The sequence below is a fragment of the Rhamphochromis sp. 'chilingali' genome (genome assembly GCF_963969265.1).
Source record: "Rhamphochromis sp. 'chilingali' genome assembly, chromosome: 15".
Taxonomy (NCBI): Eukaryota; Metazoa; Chordata; class Actinopteri; order Cichliformes; family Cichlidae; genus Rhamphochromis; species Rhamphochromis sp. 'chilingali'.
The window spans coordinates 25,128,355-25,151,726 of record NC_137942.1 but is presented as its reverse complement, the minus strand read 5'-3'; the positions used below and the strand labels follow the sequence as shown (position 1 = coordinate 25,151,726).

General features: G+C 41.6%; 1 protein-coding gene across 2 annotated transcripts; it reads left to right on the top strand.

Annotated features, from left to right (window-relative positions):
* The first annotated feature begins 1,278 nt into the window (after window positions 1–1,278).
* LOC308410692 (zinc finger CCCH domain-containing protein 7B-like) lies at window positions 1,279–22,018 on the top strand. 2 transcript variants are annotated; one of them, XM_080904241.1, is made up of 22 exons: window positions 1,280–1,510; window positions 1,765–1,832; window positions 1,953–1,989; window positions 4,582–4,779; window positions 6,182–6,340; window positions 8,199–8,279; window positions 8,408–8,450; window positions 8,553–8,725; window positions 10,066–10,669; window positions 11,197–11,258; window positions 11,350–11,443; window positions 11,620–11,781; window positions 12,802–13,016; window positions 13,689–13,789; window positions 13,932–14,113; window positions 14,565–14,650; window positions 15,240–15,400; window positions 16,313–16,418; window positions 18,736–18,844; window positions 18,997–19,133; window positions 19,255–19,424; window positions 20,158–22,018. In XM_080904241.1, exons 2-22 carry the CDS (start codon window positions 1,774–1,776, stop codon window positions 20,336–20,338), a joined length of 3,120 nt encoding a protein of 1,039 aa, XP_080760367.1. In that variant the 5' UTR covers window positions 1,280–1,510; window positions 1,765–1,773; the 3' UTR covers window positions 20,339–22,018. The 2 variants fall into 2 exon arrangements, with proteins under 2 accessions (XP_080760366.1, XP_080760367.1); XM_080904240.1 differs by lacking the exon at window positions 1,953–1,989 and having other exon boundaries at window positions 1,279–1,510.
* Window positions 22,019–23,372: the final 1,354 nt, after the last annotated feature.

Here is a 23,372-nt window from a genome sequence, read left to right as displayed (position 1 = left end):
CCTCCCAGAGGGCAGGAGGGTGAAGAGTCCATGTGATGGGTGACTGGGGTCTTTGATGATTTTCCCAGCCCTTTTCAGACACCGCTTCCTGTAGATGTGTTTTATGGCAGGAAGTGGTGCTCCGGCGAAGCGCTGGGCAGTTTTCACGACCCTCTGCAACGCCTTCCGGTCCGAGGCAGAGCAGTTCCCGTACCAGACTGTTATACAGTTGGTCAGGATGCTCTCGATGGTGCAACGATAGAAGTTCACCAGGATGTCTGAGGACAGGTGGTTCTTCCTCAGAGTCCTCAAGAAGAAGAGGCGCTGGTGAGCCTTCTTGACCAGCTTGGAGCAGTTGGTCGTCCAGGTGAGATCCTCGGAGATGTGGACTCCCAGGAACTTGAAGCTGCTCACACGCTCCACAGCCGTCCCCTTAATGTGGATGGGTGGATGTGGGTCAGCATTCCTCCTGTAGTCCACGATGAGCTCCTTGGTCTTCTCGGTGTTAAGCAGCAGGTTGTTTCTGTCGCACCACTCAGCCAGACGATCCACCTACTCCCTGTAGGCGGCCTCATCGTTGTCACTGATGAGGCCAATCACCATGGTGTCATCTGCAAACTTAATGATGGTGTTGGAACCATCAGCAGGTCTGCAGTCGTGGGTGAAGAGGGAGTAGAGGAAAGGGCTCATCACACAGCCTTGTGGTACACCGGTGTTCATCGTGATTGTAGATGAACAGTGGTTATCTGTCAAACTGTTTGTTTTTTTGGTTTTTTTTTGTAGATTCAACTAAAGAAATGTGAACAAATTGTGTTTTTTGTTGTTGTTTAAAATGTAAAAATATAAAATTGGTTCTCTTCTAACTTGTCTGCTCTTGAGTTAAGTGCCTTTTTAATATTTGAATGATTCAAAGATCAGAGTTCAGTCGGTTAACAATCAACAACAACGCTCCTGTAAACATGGTCACATACAAAACTGAAACGAAAGAAAAAGCAGCCAAAGAAGACCTTTGAAAGACCCACAGAAAGCCCGGATACCTGGTGCTCAAGAGCACTTAAAAAATGAGAAGGTCCGACTGCTTGTGCAAAATCAAACGAAATCAAGGGTGGCTCAAAATTTTTGCACAGCACTGTATTTATCTACCAATTAATCGAGTTAATATTTTTGTAATGTAAACAGCACAGCACTGCTGTCTTCCTCGCAGGCCGCACTAAACAAACGCCGCCAGGTCTCCGAGGGTCACGATGACGACCTGAGCGCTGGTTGGCCGCGCGCTTGTGACGCATGGGCGCTTGTCGTGTCACGTGACTGCAGCCTGTAACGGGGAGGAGGTCTGCAGCTGTTTGGATGTACTCAGGCTGCAGAGAATCGAAACTTATCCGAGGAGAGGGAAGTGTCGGGCGGTTACAAACGAAACCTCCTCGGGGTTTGCTCCTGTCAAAGTCTCTCCGTCTTCGTCCGGAAACAGCATGGCACACGTTTAAACTTTGCTTCGGCTCAATGAACTTCCTGGCTTCCTCTTCTTCTACTGGTAGGTGTGTCCGATGCTGGCCCAGGCTGGTCTCACAAACGGCCTCGCGTGCTGGATGTTTGCGCCAGTGATAAACGGTGAATGAGGCTGAATGTGGGAGTGTTTATAGAGGCTTGCAGTTCTTTTCGACTACTTTCAAAGGAAGCGGGTGTATCGAAGAGTAGCTCTGATACACCCACTGTCACAGCCACTGTCACTGAAGTTGGTATTTCCTCCTAATCCCTCTCCGTTTGTCTGTGTGTCTCCCACTCCAGTGGACAAGCATGGACCCTGGCCGAGAGAAACGCAAGGAGGAGATAAACAAAGCTCTGGCTTTTATACAGTAAGATCATTTTAATTTTTATCTGAGCGCACCCAGACAGAAAGTGAAACTGTCCCTGGGTTACTCACGCCTCACAGCCTAGCTGTGTCATTACGATTTTAACAAGTTCCTCTGCTCTAGGTCTTCCCTGGCCTATCCTGACCCCGACGGCTATCAGGTAGTGCTAATGCTGTTATGTGCTTTTGCTTTTTATGCCCTGTGCATAAAAAGGGCAGCTGGCCCTGTGCATGCTTTGGTGTGAAGCACTCTGTCCTTTTTGCTACCTTCCTTCTTTCTATTCCTGGCTCTATGTAAAATCAAGCGCCGGATAGCTTTCTTTTGACTCTTTATAATCTTCCCCCATTACTCAGTTCAGTCCATGTTTGCTCGCTATTAACGTTTATTGACCGTTGACTGTTGAAGAAACAAACCACATCCCCACTCTACACCTCCAGAACAATGCATAAACCCCACAGGGAAACCTGTAGACTCAGGGGTTCCAGCTTGAATACCATTAAACAGTGCACCTTTGTCTCTGTTACATCTCATGCAAGTGTCAGAAATCTAAAGGCAAAGTTGTGGAGTTCTGCAGCTGTCTTGTAGGTTGTGTTGATCCATCTGCTGTGTAACATCATGTTTATAGTTGTGGGTTTCAGTTGAACCCAGTCCTCTTCATATAATAATTCTGCACTCAGAAAACAGAGTAATTTTCTATAAAACATGCAGCAGTATGCGATGAACCATTGGTAGTTAATCTTGGTTATGTGTAGGGCTGCTCGATTATGGCAAAAATGATAATCACGATTATTTTCACTGAAATTGAGATCACGATTATTTGATGATATTTATTTAACCCTTTAAGACCTACTATAGAACCAAGTCCACCAGAGCTTATATATATATTTTTTTTTTACATGCTGTAGTGCCATTTGTGGGAGCATTTCAAGTTGCTATACATCAATACAACTGTTATAGCCCATATTTTAATAATATGTATGCATTAAGTCCATAGTAATTACATAAATTGCAAAAAAGTGCAATAAACTACAAAAAAAATTGAAAATCGCTTTTGTTTTGTTTACATATATTTCTACTTGGAGAAATTTAAGAGGTTTATCCCTCAAAACTTTAAATACAATAAAGTTGCAAAAAATAGTTTCCCACCACAGGAAATTTATTTTGAGTGTCTTCATAGTTTTATTTTGGAGATACAGCAATTTTTATATACTGCAGGAAAAACAAAAAACAATCCTATGATGCAAATTTGCAAAGAAAACAGCATGTGCATCATTTCACTGTGGGAAGTGTTACGAACAGCTGATAGGAACGGCAAAGCGTGTTTCTGGAATATTATGTTTTTGTTCCTGCAAGCGCTTTTTATGCAATTTTTGCAAAGCTATATGTGGAACGAAACCGTGACCGAGGACAAGCTGATGGCATCAGATGTAAGTACAACTCCTCCGGTTTCATATGCAAAACAAATTATTGCGCTAGCTTACACGGTTCAGGTTCTACAGGGATTTAACAATAGTTACGCAAAACGGAGCGTGCTGCTCTGACCGGCTTTAAAGGGTTAACAATGACTTTAAAAAAATAATATAAAATAGTGTGCAACACCACTGAAGTTTGTTTTTTTTAAACTCTTTTCAACCAACGGCAGTCACTCTCCAAATAACTTCTGCTTAGCTTTCCGAGCTTCCCTCGGGTCCTCTTAATCAGCGGTCTCCAACCTTTTTTGCGCCACGGACCGGTTTATGCCCGACAATATTTTCACGGACCGGCCTTTAAGGTGTCGCGGATAAATGAGGGAGGGGCTAATAATCGGCTCAGTCATTTTTAATGATCGTTGAAAGCCCAGATCGTAATCGTGATTAAAATTCGATTAATTGAGCAGCCCTAGTTATGTGCAGTCCTAAGTGCACAGCATGATTGTAGAACCACCTTTAGCAGCGATGACTTGGAGCTCTGGGTTTCTGTATGACTTTATCAGTTATGGAGGAATTTTGGCCCACTTTTCTTTACAACTTTGCTTCAGTCTGGTGATTCTGATCCTTCTGAACCATAGTTGTTCAACCTTTTTCTAATTGTACTGTCATGAACTTTAACATTTAAGGTGCGAACCGAGGCCTGTAGAGTCTGCGCTGCAACTCTTGGGGCTTTTGTATTTTCTCTGAGCATTGCACAATCTGACCTTGGGTTGAAGTTGTCGGGACTTCCACTCCTGAGAAGATTACTATTTATCTTAAAGCTTTCCTGCTTGTGAATGATCTTTCTCACTGCAAAGTGATGGACTTCAAAATGTTTGGAAAAGCATTTTGAAGTCCAATGATCCAGACCAGCAACCTGACAAAACTTCTGCTTTTATAGATTTGCTCACACTTGCTGAAAACCAGTTAATCAGCTACATTTGATTAGCAGCACCCAGATTGATTCCCGATGGGCCATTTTTGCACAGTGACTCCATAACTCTATGAAAAGTGAAATGTATTTTGGAGAAATGTCTCTACATATGAGAAAGAGTGATAATAAGTTATATATGATTTAACATAAACCAAATGAATTGTAAACACATTCAACATTTTCTAATGCAGTTTAAACTCCTGCTTAGAATAGTATTAAAATACTATACTAACCCCCTTAATGTAAATACGTGCATGTCAATATTAAGGTGGACCTTAAAAACATAATGTAACTTACAAGACGTTAGCGCAGGTCCGCATAGGTTAAAAAAAAAGCTTGTTATTCCTTTCTTTTCTTTTGCTCCTCACAGGACTTCCTGACCCAGTTAGTGTGCAACCTGCTCGATGAGGGCAACGCCTTCTTCAGGGATGGCCAGTGCGAGCAGGCTGTCAAAGAATTCAGCGAAGGCTTGAATGTGTCATGCTACGCTGAAACAGAGGAGATCAAGATCCCCGAAGCTTTGCTCGAGAGCCTGTATGTCAACCGGGCGGCTGCCTACCACAGTTTGGTGAGATAACGTTTGATCTTGTGTCTGTGCAGCGTTCTGGGTATAGGAATGAAGTGGGGCAGGTTAACGTCTCATGCTGTGAGATCTCACGATGAAGTTCTAGTATAGCAGCATGTGTAATACATATAAGGCTTATCTACCTCACTATGTAAGGGAGTGAGGGTTTTTTTTCTTTTTCTTTTCCATAGCTGAGACATTTTGAAACAAACGCTTGTGAGGAATTCTCCTCCACACCTAAATGTGCATGAGCCACATAAAAGTGGATCAACCTGAAATGATTGTTGATTGAACCTGAGCTTTTAATATCTATTGAGTGGTTAGTTGATAACATCTATATTTTCTACTTTAACAAAAACCAATTGTAAACATTCTTAAACATGAACTCCATGGCTCTTCCTCCACTGTGCTCCAGACTCACGTTCTCTGCTGGTGGCTGGATTGTCTTGAGTAGCTCCCCTATTCACAAGGTGTCACCACAGAAGATGGATTAGATTTCATGCTGGACGTCCTTCTCGACACAGCTTTTTTTGTTGGGTTTATGCCTCCTTCTGGTCTTTAACTGGAAGTCTTTCACACATTAGGTGAATGTGTTAACCAGGTTGGGATCATCAAACCGCATTTTGTTGATATTTTTTGAGGTATCAAAATTCATCATTAAGGGGACAACAGAGGTCTCCAAATGGTCCAAACACACAATAAAATTCATGCCCAGGCGGTTTCAGGCTGTCCTGCTTGAATATGCTACTGTAGCGGCCCAGAGGTCTGTGACATGCACGTGTCCACGAATATCCAGCCAAGCCCAGCAGTGTTTACCATTAGTCAGCACAGATATTGCCAAATCTATGCATGTGTGATTACAAAGGCTAATAATAGATGATTTAGTTGATGTCTACTTTTGTGGAAATTATCCCTGTTTTTGGAAGAAAAAAATGCAAAAATCAAATGCTTGAGCAACACTGGAGCATGGAACATCTAATTTAATCTTTAACAAAGCCTACAGCGGTATTAAGAAGAAAAGGTAGAAATCCATTGTAGTGGCTATTCTTCCTGTAGCGCATAACTTGGATTTACCATTCTATATAACTGAGGCTATCCTGAACCTCCCACCCCTCACACTTGATTTATGAAACCACTTATAAAAACAGATCTGTTCTGATTTACTGCCTCTAATATGTAAACATCACTAAATCATTCAGATGTGTTTGTCTGCATTCAAGGCCGCAGAGCCTTTGACCTGCATACCAGTGAAGTGCTCCATAGCAGCTACACACAGTTTAAACCAAGAGACTGTGATTTCTTCACCTTGTAGAGTCTTACTTAAAGCTAGATGGGAAAAGGAAGTAAAGAATTGATGGTATATTACTTTGATTTCTTTTGTGTGTTTCTCTCATGTTTTCCACAGGGGGAGTATGAACAAGGTGTGCTGGACTGCAACAGTGCTCTGGAGGTGTGCAAAGACAGCCGCAGAGCGCTGTACAAGAAGGCCCTTTGTTTGAAGGGGCTTGGAAAGTATAAGGAGGCCTACGATTGCAGCGCCAGCTATCTGCTCATTAACCCTCAGGTGAAGGATGGACAGAAATGGGAGAGTTTATGCTGATAGTCTTATATTGGAAGCAGTCAGATAAATCAAACTTTATTAAACTCATTCTTTTTGCTTCCTCCACTTCTGTACCATTGATTCATTAATGTTGAATTCTCTGGCAGCTGCTCTATTCCCATGTTGTTGCAGTATATTAATGACTAACCTCGTATTGTGGATGGATTATCTCAGTTGTTCTCCTGACTGAAGATTGGTCCTTTTACAGCATCCTGCCATGCGATTGCATTTGTCTCTAACCATGAGGAACCTTAACGTTAACTTTTATAAGTGGAAAAGTGTTAGCGTTCGTCCTCCAGCTTCACTGTTTATGTTATGCTAACATAGCTGTGTCGCTAGCGATCACGTAGCACATCATTATATACCAGCTAGCCCAACTTCAGTAACCCTACAAACGTCACTGCTGTTTAGTTTCCTGTCTTCATTTATGTTGGAAGTGATAGCAGAGCTGTACGTTTGATTTTTTTCAGAAATCTCTCAGTCAGAACATGCTATATCATGCTTAGGTAACTAGCGAGCTAACTTCCGCTAGCTTCCTGCTAACTTCTAACTCCGTTAAATGTAATAAATTTTGTTTTCATGGATGCCTGGAAGTTAAACTTCATAGTTACACCTGGTAAAGCAGCAATGCTGATCGTTTTATTAAAGATGAAAGAATTTAGACAGTTTTTAACTCTCAGTGATGCTGCAGTGTTCGTTTGAACTGAGGCATACGGAGTTTAGGACCCAGATTACTCCCAGATTTAAGAGCATCTTAGTCCGACAATAACGATGGCCGCTTGCATGTTCTGCAAAAAAATGTGCTTTGTTGTGTATCTGACGGACAAACACCAAACCAGTTCCACATCACTGAAGTTGCACCATTTTTACAAACCAATTCTGGTTCATCTGTTTCACTCAACAATCGGCCATGTGCGTATGAAAACAAAGGCACTGCGCATGCGCGTTCTATTCATATTCTATCTCGATATTTCATTTTCCTATCGTTGCCTAACATTATACCGGTATTACCGTGAACGGTATAATATGGCCCAGCCCTATATTAATATTCCAAAGGCATATGATGAAAGGTGCTTTATCATAGCAAATGTTTGAAGTATGAAAATCTGGAATGAGAAATCCAAACGTTTATCCAATTCCTTTTGTCCCTCTGTGGGGGGATACTCCCACTAGGTTTATATCTGGGACTCTCCACCATTTGACCTTAGAACTGAAGAAGCTTCTCGGATGAGAGGTGAAACGTCTTCAAGTAACTTAAAGAAGTCCAGACGCTTTTCTTTGCAAGCTCCTTTGACCTTAGCAAATAATGAATTTTAAATAGTATCTTCAGACACTTTGTAACTACAGCCTGTCACAAAAACACATCCCCAATTCTTAGTGAAAATAAAATAACAACAAGGTGATTCCCAAATTTTGCTAATTAACAACTAGCAAAGACACAGGACCTGAGAGATGTCCCCAAGTCTTAGCCCTGTGACATACTGGTGTCCAGGATGTAAGTGGAAGAAAATTGCTGCATCTTTAAATCCCTGTTAATGTGTATGGAGGAGGTCAGGAGAGAGATTTCATCACATTCCTTTTTTCATTCATGTTTAGTAAAATTTAATCAGTTGTCTGCATTTCTATTCATTTAATTTTTATTTAAAAAAAAATGAAGGCATCCAATCGAAGGAATGCATTTTTTTCCATAACTGAAACGATGAATACTTTTTAACAAGATGAGATAAACTTATCTGTGTCTCAGTCTCGGTGTTGTTCATCGCATATATGTTAATTGTAGCTTGGAGCATATCAGTAAATCCATTCGTTTACCTGTTGGCAGGACCAACAGGTGAATGAGCTCGCACAGGAACTGGCAAACCATCTAGGACTGAAGATTCGAAAACCTTACGTCAGCGCAAAGGTGTGTAAATGTTTAAATCTGGTTCATTGTGGGTTGTAGGACTTTATCAGCCTTCAGCTTAGTCATAGTCAGACAGGACACAGTCATTTTATCCTTCATCTGACAGCGATTTATGTTCTTCTCTCCAGATGTCAGGCGGTAATGTAGAAAATGGTAATGGCGTTGCACCAGGTGGGAATTTTGACATTTGTGGCTCTGTTACTCTCTGTTCTTGATCATTTTGTACACAAACACAAGAATGGTCCAAGTAAATGCACTTCTGTTCCTTTTTAGTCAACTTCCCCAGCGTGCCTCAGTCCTCATTTCCTTCCACACCTACCAGCTGCAGCACACCTACTAACTCTGCAGTACCTGAAAGGTCGGGCACTATCGAGGACTCCGAGCTGATGGGAGATGACATAGACAGTCTGCTGGACTGTGTTTCTACTGAGCCGGAACCAGCTGAGGTAAACTCCAAGTGCTGTGTTTTTTTTCCTTTCAGAACAGCGGACTAACTTTTGTTGCTGATGATGGAAGATGATGTTTGAGTGATATAAGTGCTCAAATGTTTCATTTGAGTGAAAATCAGACACGGTTTACTTCTTGTTTTGAGCAGCTCACCCAACACAGGGAATTCTGTTTACCTTTTACCTCTTTCAAGGCAAAGTATGGTGAGTCCTTGATGAGGTCTGAGTGAAATGCAACAATACTTAGAAATTAAAGAAGAGTCTACTGAACACAGGCATATTTTTTTGTTTTGGAAGATTCAGTGTCAGTGGTTTTCTTACAGACACACAAAATATCAACAGATCTCCCTAACTTTTGTTATTTGTAGTTATTTATGTCAGTACTGTTTAAAAATAATCTTGTTTTATTGTCACAACAAAACATGGATTATTAGTTTATGCTCTGCTTGGATTGGCAGGTTGTTGAGGATGTGCCATTCCAAACTTATTGCCAATACATTTGGAAAGTTGCAGAGTGCCCTCTGGTGGACAACATTGGCAATTATAACATGTTCGAAAGGCGTTTCTCAGAATCTTGTTGGGGGGTTTGTAGGTGCTGATGCTGATATACCAGCAAAAAGCTCATTTTGTCCAATATATAATATATGTTTTTGTGAATATATCTGTTGGGCTGTAAGATATCTGCTAATGCTTGCAAGCCTCATCAATAAACTGCATGGGTGCAACTCCCAGTCACACATCTCCTAACTGGCTCTAAGTAACAGGTTACTAAAATAGTATAATTTCACTCAGCTAAACATCTTGGATAGTTTGTATCACGCAGTAGGATATATTTTTCAACAAATAATTCAATTTAAAATGCTCCAAAATGCATTAGAAGACACCAATCTGCTACAATCTCTGTGCCAGGATACCTGTCAATCAAAGCAACCCCCTTCTCTAACCTCCAGTATCTAGATGGGGAAGAAATTATATTTCAGGGGCAAGCAGGGCCACTTTATGCCTCCTTTTAAACACACCCCTGCTTGGAAGATTAGAAACAAGCTGTCAAAACAGTAGTAGTTGCTAACATAACTTGGGGACAGAAATGATGAAGTAAAACTAACAAGCTAATAGGCATCAAGGACTTTATAGAGTCAGGTGATTCCCCTTTGTGCATAGTGGTTTTATTGATCCATTACTTAGGCCAAAATATTGAGTAATGCAGTATTGTATATGGGTTATTTACCAGCTGTGTCGGCCAGCATCCATTCCAACTTTCATGTTTAATTATCCAGTTGAGGCATTGTCATGTTTTGCTTATGTTTTTTTTTTTTACATCCTGCCTCCTTTCTTGACAGGACGTATTCTCAGTGCCCAGCGGGACATCCACTTGCACACAAAGAGGCCCATCTGTCCTGCCCGCACCGACACCCCAACTACCCCCGGCCTTTTTCAGCTCAGCCGTTAACCAACTCAACTCCTTGGACTCCTTTTCTGGTTCTGGGCTCGGCACCTCAGCTGCTACACTGGATATCCTAGACGACCTCTCGACCTCTGAAAAAGGTGGTGTTGCAGATGCTTCAAACTTACTACTGACCCCTACGAAGCTGGACGGTCTGGACGGTCTTGATTCCCTCGATTCCTTCGATTCTCTCGATGACGCCTTGGATAAGATGCCGAGGGCTGCTGCTGCTGAAGAAGTTATCGAGGCCAAAACAGAGCTGGATGTAGGAGAAAAGTCTCTTGATGAGCTGCTAGATGAACTAGATCCCTTAGAGACACTCTCTAATCCAAGCAGCCAGGGCGATCATGTCTCTAAAATTAGGAATAGATCCATGGACCGGCTTGACTCCCTTGATTCCTTGGACTCATTTTCCTCGATAGAGGGTGTTAGAGTAGTTTCGTCAGCAGTCTTAGTCGGGGGGTCTGGCCTGGACTCGCTCTCCGATTTCAACTCAGCAGGTGACTATGATTTATATCTGACTTATTATAAGGGATGCTTTTTTGCTCAAACATCCACCGATATACACCGATTTGTATGATTCACATGCCCATTTAAAGATATTCAGAAAGGCTGAAGAACAGTTATTATTTAGTAATAACTGAAGCAGTCTGACCATTCTCCCCAGGGATTAACGAAGCATTTTCTCCCAAAGAACTGTTGCTCGCCGGATGTTATCTCTTTCTCATACCACTCTCTGTAAACCTTACAGATGGTTGCATAGAAAAATCCCAGCAGATCGGCTGATTCTGAAACATTCAAACCTGCCACATTTAAATCCTAAAGCTGAGTTTGAACTTCAGCCATGTCTGTGAGCCTAAATGCATCAGGTTTCTGCCGTGTGATTATATGATAAATATTGACATTAGTGAGCAGCTGAACAGTTGTACCTAATGAAGTGGCCAGCTCCCCTTTAGCGTCTGAGGTTGGTGCTTCAGCCCTTTTACCTCATGCAGTTCATAATTTATGTTCTCTCCTTGCTCCTCAGGTATCTCAGGCTCTCATAGTATTGCGGCTCCAGTAATGCGATCTCCAAAAAATCATTACAAAGTAAGACTGATGATCAGGCTTGTGTTACGTTTTCTTTCCTTGTATCTTCCTTAGCATTAACTGATGTCTTATTCTTACCTTGGAAACAAAGGCGAAGGAAAACCAAAGGCCGGGTGCAGTGTATAACCCTCTGTCCTCCACCCATGAGTTCCTGCAGGCCTGCTCTGCTTGCTACCCTCGAGAAGGTATGGTAGGATTTGAGTGACATCAAAATGGTCCTGCTGCTTATCAGCTGGTGATGGTTTTACAGTGTGGGAAGTTTGATGCCCTGCTGTTCTCAGTGGAACTTTAAAAGAACTTGTTTTCCTCTTTAATGTTTGATCAATATGTATTGTGTATTTGTGCACTAATTCCTTCACAGGTGTAGGGATATATACTTACGTTCACAAGCCAGACCTGGTCCACAACTGTAAGAGAGACATTCTGCTATGCAGACTAAAAGCCGACCCCCCTTTAGACTGGACCAGAGTGCGACCGCTGCCCATACTGAAGGCCTTTGGTGGGCGATTTCTACTTTGCAAAGGTAAGGAGCTCAAGATCAAGGTCACGAGTCTCTTCTATTTTTCATAGTTATTTACTTATTATTGCAGATAAATATGTCTTTAATGGTAAAGTCTGAAAATGGTGACAATCATACATTTATAAGTTGTTGCCAGATAATCAACAATAAGGGACTAGTTTCCCACTTTTTCATTCATCAAGTTTAATTTCTTTTATGATTAAAAAATACAATTAATAAAATTTTATTATACCAATTCCCTTAATTGTCTGACCAGTCTATTGGAAGAGAGAAGAATATTTTAATACACATTTTATGTATTTATTTATCTTTATTTAACCAGGAAAATATGACTGTTGACTTTCAAAATTTCTGACCTGTCCTGTTCTGGCCAAGACTTGTATAAACTAGTAACACACATACAAATACACACAGAAAAACCCCACACAAGCCACATAACATACAGTTGATTTGAAAAATGTCTAAAAACATCAAAAATTTATAAACTTCATTGTGAGTAAAGCCTGAAACATCAATAAAATTATTTTTCCTGTGCCAGAAACAAACAAGGGTGGTAATATTCAGGCAGAACATTTTCAGTAACTACATCCAAGTCATCTAAATTCCTTCAGTCAGACCAGTTCCTGAAGTTCAAGAGCAGCTGACTCATCACCATGTCTTTCCAAATATACGGGAATAGATTAGAGCTTACAGTCGTTTTAGTTTTCAAAGTCACCCCAGAGCACAGTTGGTTCTTCCAGAGATATTTTAAGGACTCAGTGTTTCTTGTTTCCATATTCCCTAACCAGGTGAGCATGTTTTGAAAACATTGAAAAATGTGATAAATTTGGGGAAAATTGTTCAGATTTTCTGTTAATTTGCTGCAGAGAGTTGAGAATGAGCCAGCTGTGGATTGCACACGAATACTGTGTGTGTGCCTGTTACTACACTTCAAATTTCTGTGCAGTGAAAGAAGGAAGGCAGTAAAACTCGCATACTTAGTGCGCTTATGTGAATGAAATGTGTGTTTTCTTATATTTCCAGAGTTGCTGAAGTCTGGAGAGCTGGGTGTGTGTAAGTATGGAGAGAAATGCACGTTTGCCTACAACCAGATGGAGATCGATGTTTGGACAGAGGAGAAGAAAGGGAGGCTGGACAGAACCCGACTGTTTGGCACAAAAGCTTTTAAACTGGACCCCGTGAGCAGCATCATATGCCTCCTACAGGAAAACAAAGGCACGTTCATGTTCCTCTGTCAGGTTAGTGCACGTGAGCTGTGTTTATTTGAAATCTCTGTTTTTCTCTTTGATAATGGAGCAGGGGTATAAAAGCTCTTTAACCTGATCGGATTAATGTTAAAGATTTACATGATGCACGCTGGAGTTTCTCCATTTGTTTTGTGTTTAAATGTTTAATCTGGAAACTTCAAAAGTACCACTTTCCATTTGTTCTTTTGAACTATGAGAGTTGAAAATGTGTGGCTACTAACCAATTTAAATGAACTATGGTACCCATTCTTCCAAGAGTGTTCAAATATTCAACCAGAATTATGCCAGAAGTTTGTTGATTGCTATCAAAAGTGTTGGCTGAGGTGCATCTTACTAAGGGACATTTAAACACAGATATCAGTGGTAATAATTTATATAACCACTTATAATTTGTATAATGTTAAACCTGTGTGAATTTGAAAAAAGGGGAGTTCAAAGACAATGCAGTTAAATCCAACGATAAGTGGATGTAAACTGCTGACTGTATGTTAGCCAATGCACACTATGTTTGTAATATTTGTGTCTGGATGTAGCACGCTTCCATCACGACAAATGTTCATTTCATTTCTAAGATGATCTTCTCCATCTTTCTCCCTTTGTTTCCGTCACCGGTCTCTCTTCCTTTCCTTTCAAAATCTTCATCTTCCTGCCGTGTCTCTCCAGGCGTGCTATGACAGTAAACCGAGAATAATCAGTAAGCGCTTCCAAGACGATCAGACCATCTGCTCTAACTTGGATGTTCGCCACAACTTTGATGCTAATAAGTGAGTGTGCTTACAACATACGGGTCATTACAAGTCCTTGTTCTCTCACCCACTCTCACTTCTAATCCTGCACCAACTCTTTGCTCCGTATGCCTTCTCATCTGTCTCCATCACGCTTTCTTTTTCCCTCTGTGCCCATCAGGTGCTTGGCTTTCGTGGTGAGGACCCACAATGTGATTTACAAGAAGGTTCGCCCGTTGAGCATCCTGTGTCACATGGATCTGTGCAACCAAGCCATCCGGTACGGCTGTGTCAGAGAGGACAACTGCCACTACGCCCACTCTGTTATCGAGCTCAAAACCTGGAAGGTGCAGAGAGAAACAGGTGCCTGACAAATACTTTGCTTTACTGTTGTCATAGTACTGTTAATTACTGAGATCAAACTTAGAACAACAGATTGAGAGCTTGTGTGCTGAAATGATCTGAACCAAACCTGTGCTTTATAATAATGTCACACTATTATGTTTTAGTAGTAAGTGTTTAATTCATCATTTATATAGCATCACTCCTCCTTAGTATGCCATTTACAGCAGTGATGTAGTAGCAGTGTGAAAATTAAGTTGCACTGAAGAATTGTACTCAATGAAAATGATCTATACTATAAATAGAAATAATAAACAGTTAATTTCATTCATCGATGACAGAAAATCCATCGCGATCTGCCAGTATTTCCACTGTGGAAAACATTCACTGCCACAATATTCATTCAAAAAGTCCATCAAAGTGCACTGTTGTCCTGTAATCGTTCTCCTTCTTTATGCATTTTTATTTTCAGGTGTCAGCCCTGATGAGATTGTGAGAATATCCGCAAAGTATCATGACAAGCAGGAGCAAAACTCAAGCAAACAGAAAGGAAACAGAGTAAGAAGCATTGTGATGATCACTTTTATAGAAATAGTATTTTTCTTACTAACCCGTTCCAGTCTGGCTCTTCTTTAATGTTACTGTTATTATGTCTTTTATTGTATGTCTTGTATTATGCATGTCTTTTATCCTGTCTTCCTTCTCTCACCCCAACCGGTCGCAGCAGATGGCCACCCCTCCCTGAGCCTGGTTCTGCCGGAGGTTTCTTCCTGTTAAAAGGGAGTTTTTCCTTCCCACTGTCGCCAAAGTGCTTGCTCATAGGGGGTCATATGATTGTTGGGTTTTTCTCTGTATCTATGAAGCGCCTTGAGGCGACTTTTGTTGTGATTTGGCGCTATATAAATAAAATTGAATTGAATTGAGATGATGCTCTGTAAGGTGAATGTTTCATCTTGTCAACCATTCAGTAGATTTTGATATGAGGACGGTCATACTTATCATCAGTATGCTTGTAGTGGCCTGACAATGTGTGTGCGTTTGCGTTACTGCTGATACTAAATGCAGACTTCCATCCAGCAGCCTGTGACTTTATTTAACATTTCATCTGTGGACGAACGTCCCTTTTTTGTCATTTAAATTTAAACAGGTGCCTTTTGAAGGAGGTGGGAGCAAACCAGGAGGGGGAGGAGGTGCTGGGAAGAGTCTTAACATGCGGATGAAGTTTGCCTGCGGTCAGTGCTGGTTGGACGGCCTGATCAGTGAGCCAGACAAAGGCCTCAAGCACTGCGGTGCTAAAGCTAGACATGCGTGAGTAAAGTGAATACAGGTGCTCAGTTCCTGTACGAGTCTAGAGTTTTATTTTTAATATTTTATAATATTATGTCATATTAGGCGATCACTTCAGTGATTAAAACTTAATCATTGTCCAGTGCACCTCAACACAGCCAATTAAACTGTATTCAGACCTCCTGACCTTATGTGATTTTTCCCTCCAGGGTGTGTCTGGCAATGAATGAATGAATCACTGAAAGAGAAACACTTTTTGCACTGCAGCGACTTCTCTTGTATTTCAATTTTAACAGTAGAACCACCAGGGGGGGTCGCTTTGACCACGTCTTGCAACAACAGCATCAATAACAAGGAAGTCATTCAGCTCATTTTTCTCATATAAGAAATATTTAATTTTTTTTAAAGCATTTAAGGTTAAGTTTTAGGATTTTTATTCATTTTGCAGTGATTTTTAATATTTCATTTTAGATCATAAAGGTAAAATATATAGAGTTTGCTAATAAGCAGCACACATTTTAATAAATACATTATTTTAAAGTACAACAGTGAAAGTTTATCACACAGTCCATGTTTTCTTTTCTTTTTGTCCCACACGCGGCAAAATTCACCATATGAAGAAAAAAAACTATTAAAAAAGTCATAAATAAGAGATGTTGGACTTTTAATCTAACAGAGTTACATGAATTTTAAAATGCCGAGCAGTCAAAACACCCCGCTGGGCATTTTGTGTTGAAGAATTGTTTCACCAACCAATCGAATGATAATCCCTCAATGTCTGTCACTGCAATCAAACAGAAAGTGCTGTTTAACTGCAGATGCACTGCTCTTACAAAGGCACCTAAATGGACCCTTTACAGCTTTTCTCTTCCTCACCAGATAAATCCGCCAAAGCACGGAGCATATTTACAACGTTTTTGTCGTCACCTTCAGGTGGACTAAAGACAGGCGAGTGCTGCTGGTCAAGTCCCAAGAGAGAAGTAAATGGGTTCAGGTGCGACCACTGCCACACGCCAAGGATCTCCCTGCACAGTATTATGTAAGTCTGCACTTTAAAGCAGAAGGCATTTAAACCAAGGACTTGCATCATAGACATCATCCCTGCACTGATACAAATGAGGACTTCCCTCATCTTTGTTACATTATTTGGTGGCATTTGTAGCGTTCCAGTAGAGAAGTTGGATACTTTGTCTCACAAATGGCACTGTGCGTTGTTGGTTGAACAGTAATGTGTTCCCCCATCACTGCTTAATTTCTTAAAATTTCACTTGTCAGCAGTGTTGGGGAGTAACGGAATACATGTACCGCCGTTACGTACTTAGAATACAAAATATGAGTAACTGTATTCCGTTACAGTTACCGTTTAAAAAGGTGGTATTCAGAATACAGTTACTTTGTTGAAATAAATGGATTACACTGCGGTACTTTCCTGTTTCATTTTGTCGCGGGTCAGGACTGTTTGGGTTTTGTTTGACAGCTACGTTCTGTTGTTCCAGGCGGCAGCGCTACGGTTGCCATGGTTACAGGGTGACGCTCTCTCTCTCTGCGACTGTGTGTTTCCTGGGTGAGAGAGCGCCTTTTCGTTGTTGTTGTTGTTGTTGTGCTAAGCTAACAGGCAGAATGCTACAAGCATAGCTCTAAAGAATGTAGCATCATGGGCAGTGTAGTCCGTGTTGCAGGGAGAATGGACTGCCATACACGTTATGGGTCTGTGAGCGCGAGGAGGGAGAAAAAGGGGAGTGGAAAGGTACGAGTTGTCGTCGAGGAAAAACGGGAGCTGGAAGCATGTAAATATAATAATAACCACTGCAGCCAAGAAGAGTGCCTGACAAGCCCAGTTGTAAGTAAGCTATTAAGACTCGACTGTACACCGTGTTCGTGTTTTCCTCCGAAAACAATAAGTTCCGTTGGAGCAGTCTTTCAACGCCTCTCTCTGTCTCTCGCAAGAAAAATTGACCCACACAACAAAGTAAAGCTATTTTTCGGCTACGAGTCTGTTAGTTCTTGTCTTTGGGAGAAGCAACCTGTCACTGAACAGACTCTTCTGGTTGTTAATGGCCGTGTGCAGAGGATGCCCAGCATTGTCCATAATGTCCATCAGTTTCTTTAATGTCCTTTTCTCTGCCACTGTCACCAGAGTGTCCAGCTTCATGCCGACCACAGAGCTAGCCCTCCTGATCAGTTTCTCCAGCCTGGATGAGTCCTTCTTTGCTGTGCTGCTCCCCCAGCACACCACAGCATAGAAAAGTACTCCAGCAACCACTGACTGGTAAAACATCCTCAGGAGCTTCCTGCAGATGTTAAAAGACCTCAGCCTCCTGAGGAAGTACAGTCGGCTTTGTGCTTTTTTATACAGGTGCTCTGTGTTGCATGACCAGTCCAGTTTATTGTCCACCCACAGCCCGAGGTACTTGTACTTGTTGACCACCTCCACCTCCTCCCCCTCTATCTGAACCGGCAGTGGACCTGCTCTAGACCTCCCGAAGTCCACAACCAGTTCCTTAGTCTTTGAGGTGTTGAGTTGCAGGTGGTTTGTGTGACTCCATGCGACAAAGTTCCTCACCAGACTTCTGTACTCTTCTTCCTGATCATCCCAGATACACCCCATGATGGCTGTGTCGTCTGCAAACTTCTGAATGTGGCATAATTCAGAGTTGTGGCAGAAGTCAGAGGTGTACAGGGTGAAGAGAAGAGGGGACAGCACAGTTCCCTGTGGTGCTCCTGTGCTGCTGACCACTGTGTCAGACGTGATGTCCTTCAGCCTGACGTACTGTGGTCTGTCGGTGAGGTAGTTGGAGATCCAAGCGACCAGGCAGGGGTCCACCTCCATCCTGTTCAGTTTTTCCTGAAGCATACAGGGCCGGATGGTATTAAAGGCACTGGAAAAGTCAAGAAACAGGATCCTGACCGTGCCTTTTCCCCCATCCAGGTGTGAGTGGGCTCTGTGTAGGAGGTACAGGATGGCATCCTCCACTCCGACACCCGCCTTGTATGCAAACTGTAGTGGGTCCTGGGCATGTTGTACCTGTGGTCGGAGGAGGTTGAGGAAGAGCCGCTCTAGAGTCTTCATAAGATGTGACGTCAGTGCCACCGGTCGGAATACGTTACTGTCATTGAGTAACGTAACGGAATACGTTACAGAATACATTTTGGGGCATGTATTCTGTATTCTGTAATGGAATACATTTTAAAAGTAACCTTCCCAACACTGCTTGTCAGTCATTATAAATTCTGATACCGATATATCAGCGAATAGCTATTATTGTCCGGGCAGGCTCTAGTGTTGATATTTCAAATGATGGGGAAGGGCGTCGTCTGCGATCGGTGTTTAACAGCGTGATGCTTTCTCCTGACAGATGTGTGCACAGATTTTGGAGAAGAGGAAATGTAGCTACTCTGGGGTCTGCACCTTTGCTCACAGCCCAGAGGAGAAGGACATGTGGATGTATATGAAAAATAATGACTGTAAGTTACTAAAAGCAGCCAACGCTATTTGGTTTGATTGGAAAAATAAAGGAAGCACTTCTTATCTGCATGAGGAGGGAAGTGCAGTTTGTACGAGAAGAGGTCCACTCACTGAATGTCCTCTCAGTGATCTGATGTTTGTGTGCCTGTAGTGAAAGACATGCAGCAGATGTATGACATGTGGCTGGAATTAAGCGGTTATAATCGTCAAGCAGATGGATCCACGGTCAACCAGCCCAGCCCTGAGGAAAAATACATCACTATGCCCACTGATTATGCTGAGCCAATGGTGGGTTTCACTTTTCTCTCTTTGTTTCAACAAAGCAAAAGTCTGAAAATCTTAAAACTCCCATATTGTTCTTTCAGTTAGTAAGAAAAGATGAGAGTATTTCTTCCCGTCTTTATTTTAGAGTGGCTTTCACTGCCGCCTGTGTGGCAAACACAGTAACAGCGAGCGGCAGTGGCAGCAGCACATTTCCACCGAGAAGCACAAGGACAGAGTGTTCAGCTGCGAGGGAGAAGATGAAGCTCTGACGTGGAGCTACCGCTTCCCGGGTACACGCTTTGAACTGTGCTCCAAGTAAGAAATTTTCCTGGATCAGTTTGTACATGCAGACAATGAATAAAAGTGAGCTATTATGCTTTTTTTTTTTTTTTTTTTTTTTTAATTTAATAAATGCAGAAATTAAGTCAGCATATGTACAAGTAATCAACTTGAGCCACTTCAGGCTTCAGTGTCTGTTTTAGTCCATTTTCTTTCCTACTCTTTGCTCTGATGAGGTCATAGAGAGGGGAAATCCCGAGTATGGTCATCTCAGGGACACATATGTGACTGTGACCACAGAGGCCCCACCCACTGTTTATGATGGACAGCCAATCAGAGAAAAAGCTGGCTTAAGTTGAGGATGAAAGGAGCTAAAACTGCTTGTTTCAGACAGAAGAAACTGACGGGCTGCACTAAGTCCACTGTGAACTGCAAATCATGCAAAACTACCTCAGTACAGTTTAAGAGTGAACATAAGTGAGAATAATAGATCCACTGTGTGAGGTGTAAATCACATGACCAGTTTGCAAAACCTGAGCTGTTGTAACAAACTGTGCAGCACAGGATATGAGGCGTTTGGGGACAGTACAGAGCTGTAGGTCACTTGTGTGCAGGAAGTATCCAGGTCCTAACATACAGAAGGACTCTCACACTTTATCATCCAGCAAAGATTAAGTTATAAAGTCTGCTGAGTGAGTGGACTAAATCGTATGGTAGTGTTTAGTTAAAGTAAAGCTCACAGCATAGTGTTTTATTTAATAACTGACAGGTTGGATGGCAGCTGTCCTGATGGTGCATGCTGTGACTACGCCCATAGCCCGGAGGAGCTCCAGGAGTGGATAGAGAGACGAGAGTTCTTACGACAAAAGCTGGCCAAAGCTAGGGAAGATATGCTCGTCATGCCTGATGAGGTCGACTTTGGAAAATACAACTTCCTGCTTCAGGACTAACAAGAATTTGACTTTGTGAGCCAATTTTGTAACTGCCAAACAGCATTTCAGTTTGTCAAGAGTTTTCAAATTAAAACCAACAGCAGCAGTTCACTCGAAGGCACATATATATTTAACAAACCTGAATTTAAAAAAGCGCATATTTTAATTTTCTTGTGACTTCACGGCGCTACATTCACAGCTCGTGTCTCTCCAGCCAAAACATTAACTGCACTGTGCTGTGAGCGTAAGGCTATGTGGTGCCACACTAAGAAAGAAAGAAAAAATGATCATCAGTGAAGATTTATAAAGGTTTCATATGCCATACCTGCAGCCTTCCTCGTGCCTTTGTTGTTTTACCTTCTGTTTGTGTTTTGCTCAATCAGGGAATGTTACTGAAGTGTGCCTTCATTGTGCAGTTCATTAAGAAAGGAGGTTTTCAAAACTTTCATTGTGCAATAAAATGTCCCCTATATGGCAAGCTGGCTTGTACTTCTGATTTGTACTCGTGCAAAGACAGCAGAGGTCCAATTTTGTGTTCTGTTTAATCCATTTGAACTAATTGAGTGGTAAGGGAGTACTTGACCCCAATGACTATCTCAACCACGAAAGAATATCATTCCTTTGCCTTGAGATTCTTGGGTTGTTTTTGTAGTGTGCTTTGGATCATTGTGCATTTGCACTGTGGAGAGCTCTCTGATCACTTGTAGCATTTGTCTGAATCTGGGCAGAGAGTGTAACTCTGTACACGTCACCATTCATCCTGCAGCTTCTATAAGCAGTCATAGTATCAGTGAACGCTAGTAAACCAGTTATAGTGCTATCTGTATAAACTATACTGCCAAAAGCATTCAGTCACCCATCCAAATCATTGAATTCAGGTGTTTAAATCAATTGTATGGCCACAGGTTTATAAATTTCGCCACCTATTCATGCAGACTGCATTTATGAAAGAATGGGTCATCCTCAGGGGCTCAGTGAGTTCCAGGGTGGTCCTGTCATAGGATGCTATCTGTGCAACAAGTCCAGTCGTGAAATGTCCTTGCTGCTAAATATTCCACAGTCAGCTGTTAGTGGTGTTATAACAAAGTGGAAACGACTGGAAATGACAGCAACTCTACTATGAAGTGGTAGGACATGTAAAATCACAGAGTGTGTTCCGTGGATGCTGAGGCTTATAGAGCACAGACGTTGCCAATTTTCTGAAGAATCAACCGCTATAGTCCTCCAAACTTCATTTGACCTTTAGATTATGTCAAGAACAGTGCAGCCAGACCTTGATACAATGGGTTTTCATGACCAGGCAGCTGCGTCCAAGCTTTACATCACCAAACACAACAAACCGTCAGATTCAGTAGTATAAAGCACACACTGGACTCTAGAGCATAGACGATTCATGCTTATCCATATGGCAATCTGATGAATGATTCTGGATTTGGTGGATGTCAGGAGAACGGTACTTGTCTGGTTGCATTGTGCCAAGTCTAAAGTTTGGTAGAGGGGAGATTATAGAGCGAGTTTGGTGTGGAAGAAGTTGACTCTTCTGACCTCAACACAATCAAACACCTTTGGGATGAATTATAGCAGAGACTGAGAGGCAGACCTCATGGATGTACTTCTGGAAAAATGGTCAAAATTTCCCATAAACACTACTAAACCTGTGGAAAGTCTTCCCAGAAGAGCTGAAGCTGTTATAGCTGCAAAGGTGCAAAGGTATATGCACATGCCATAACATCCCGATCATGTTTGAAGGTAATGTGGTATTCTGTATCATTCTTGTACAAGTTCATCTTGTTTTCATCTGTTCATAGAATTTTCCAGAACTGTGAAGGCTCTTTTAGATGTTTTCTGCCAAAGTCTAATCTGTAACAAGTAGTTTTCACCTCATGATAAACTTTCTGTGTTTTTCATTCCTGAAAGCCTCTTTTGATTGTAAATTTGAACAATATGTCTGCCTCCTCATAAGTGTGCTGACTTGGTTAGATGTTGTGAAGTTGTTTTTGTTAACCATCGAAATAATTCTGCCCTCATGAACTTTAGCTACTTTAACATCTTCTGTGGTCTTTCAGACATTTTTACTTAGCTGGTCAGTGTATTTGTTCTTTTTAACAGTGCAACAGATTATTGATTTGGGGCTACTACTGATGTTTCTGCTGTGTATGTGATAGCTTTATTTTGATTTTTCAGCCAAATGAAAACCTCTTTCAGTTGAACTGCCCTTTATTTCGGTCTCGTATTTAGTTACCTATAAATGGAAATTCATCTCTTTATCTATACGCTTCATTTGTTGTGAAGTAAAAAGTAAAAGTCCTCAGCCGCCATGAAACTGATTGACAGCCTCAATATACAGGGAGTGCAGAATTATTAGGCAAGTTGTATTTTTGAGGAATAATTTTATTATTGAACAACAACCATGTTCCCAATGAACCCAAAAAACTCATTAATATCAAAGCTGAATGTTTTTGGAAGTAGTTTTTAGTTTGTTTTTAGTTTTAGCTATTTTAGGGGGATATCTGTGTGTGCAGGTGACTATTACTGTGCATAATTATTAGGCAACTTAACAAAAAACAAATATATACCCATTTCAATGATTTATTTTTACCAGTGAAACCAATATAACATCTCCACATTCACAAATATACATTTCTAACATTCAAAAACAAAACAAAAACAAATCAGCGACCAATATAGCCACCTTTCTTTGCAAGGACACTCAAAAGCCTGCCATCCATGGATTCTGTCAGTGTTTTGATCTGTTCACCGTCAACATTGCGTGCAGCAGCAACCACAGCCTCCCAGACACTGTTCAGAGAGGTGTACTGTTTTCCCTCCTTGTAAATCTCACATTTGATGATGGACCACAGGTTCTCAATGGGGTTCAGATCAGGTGAACAAAGAGGCCATGTCATTAGTTTTTCTTCTTTTATACCCTTTCTTGCCAGCCACGCTGTGGAGTACTTGGACGCGTGTGATGGAGCATTGTCCTGCATGAAAATCATGTTTTTCTTGAAGGATGCAGACTTCTTCCTGTACCACTGCTTGAAGAAGGTGTCTT

Excerpts from the sequence above, each read along its gene's own strand:
- LOC308410692 (XM_080904240.1), top strand. The coding sequence starts at position 1,327 with ATGTACTCAGGCTGCAGAGAATCGAAACTTATCCGAGGAGAGGGAAGT. Across the intron at positions 11,259-11,349 it reads CTCCAAAAAATCATTACAAA|GCGAAGGAAAACCAAAGGCC; the intron begins GTAAGACTGATG and ends TTGGAAACAAAG. Across the intron at positions 11,782-12,801 it reads GCGATTTCTACTTTGCAAAG|AGTTGCTGAAGTCTGGAGAG; the intron begins GTAAGGAGCTCA and ends TTATATTTCCAG.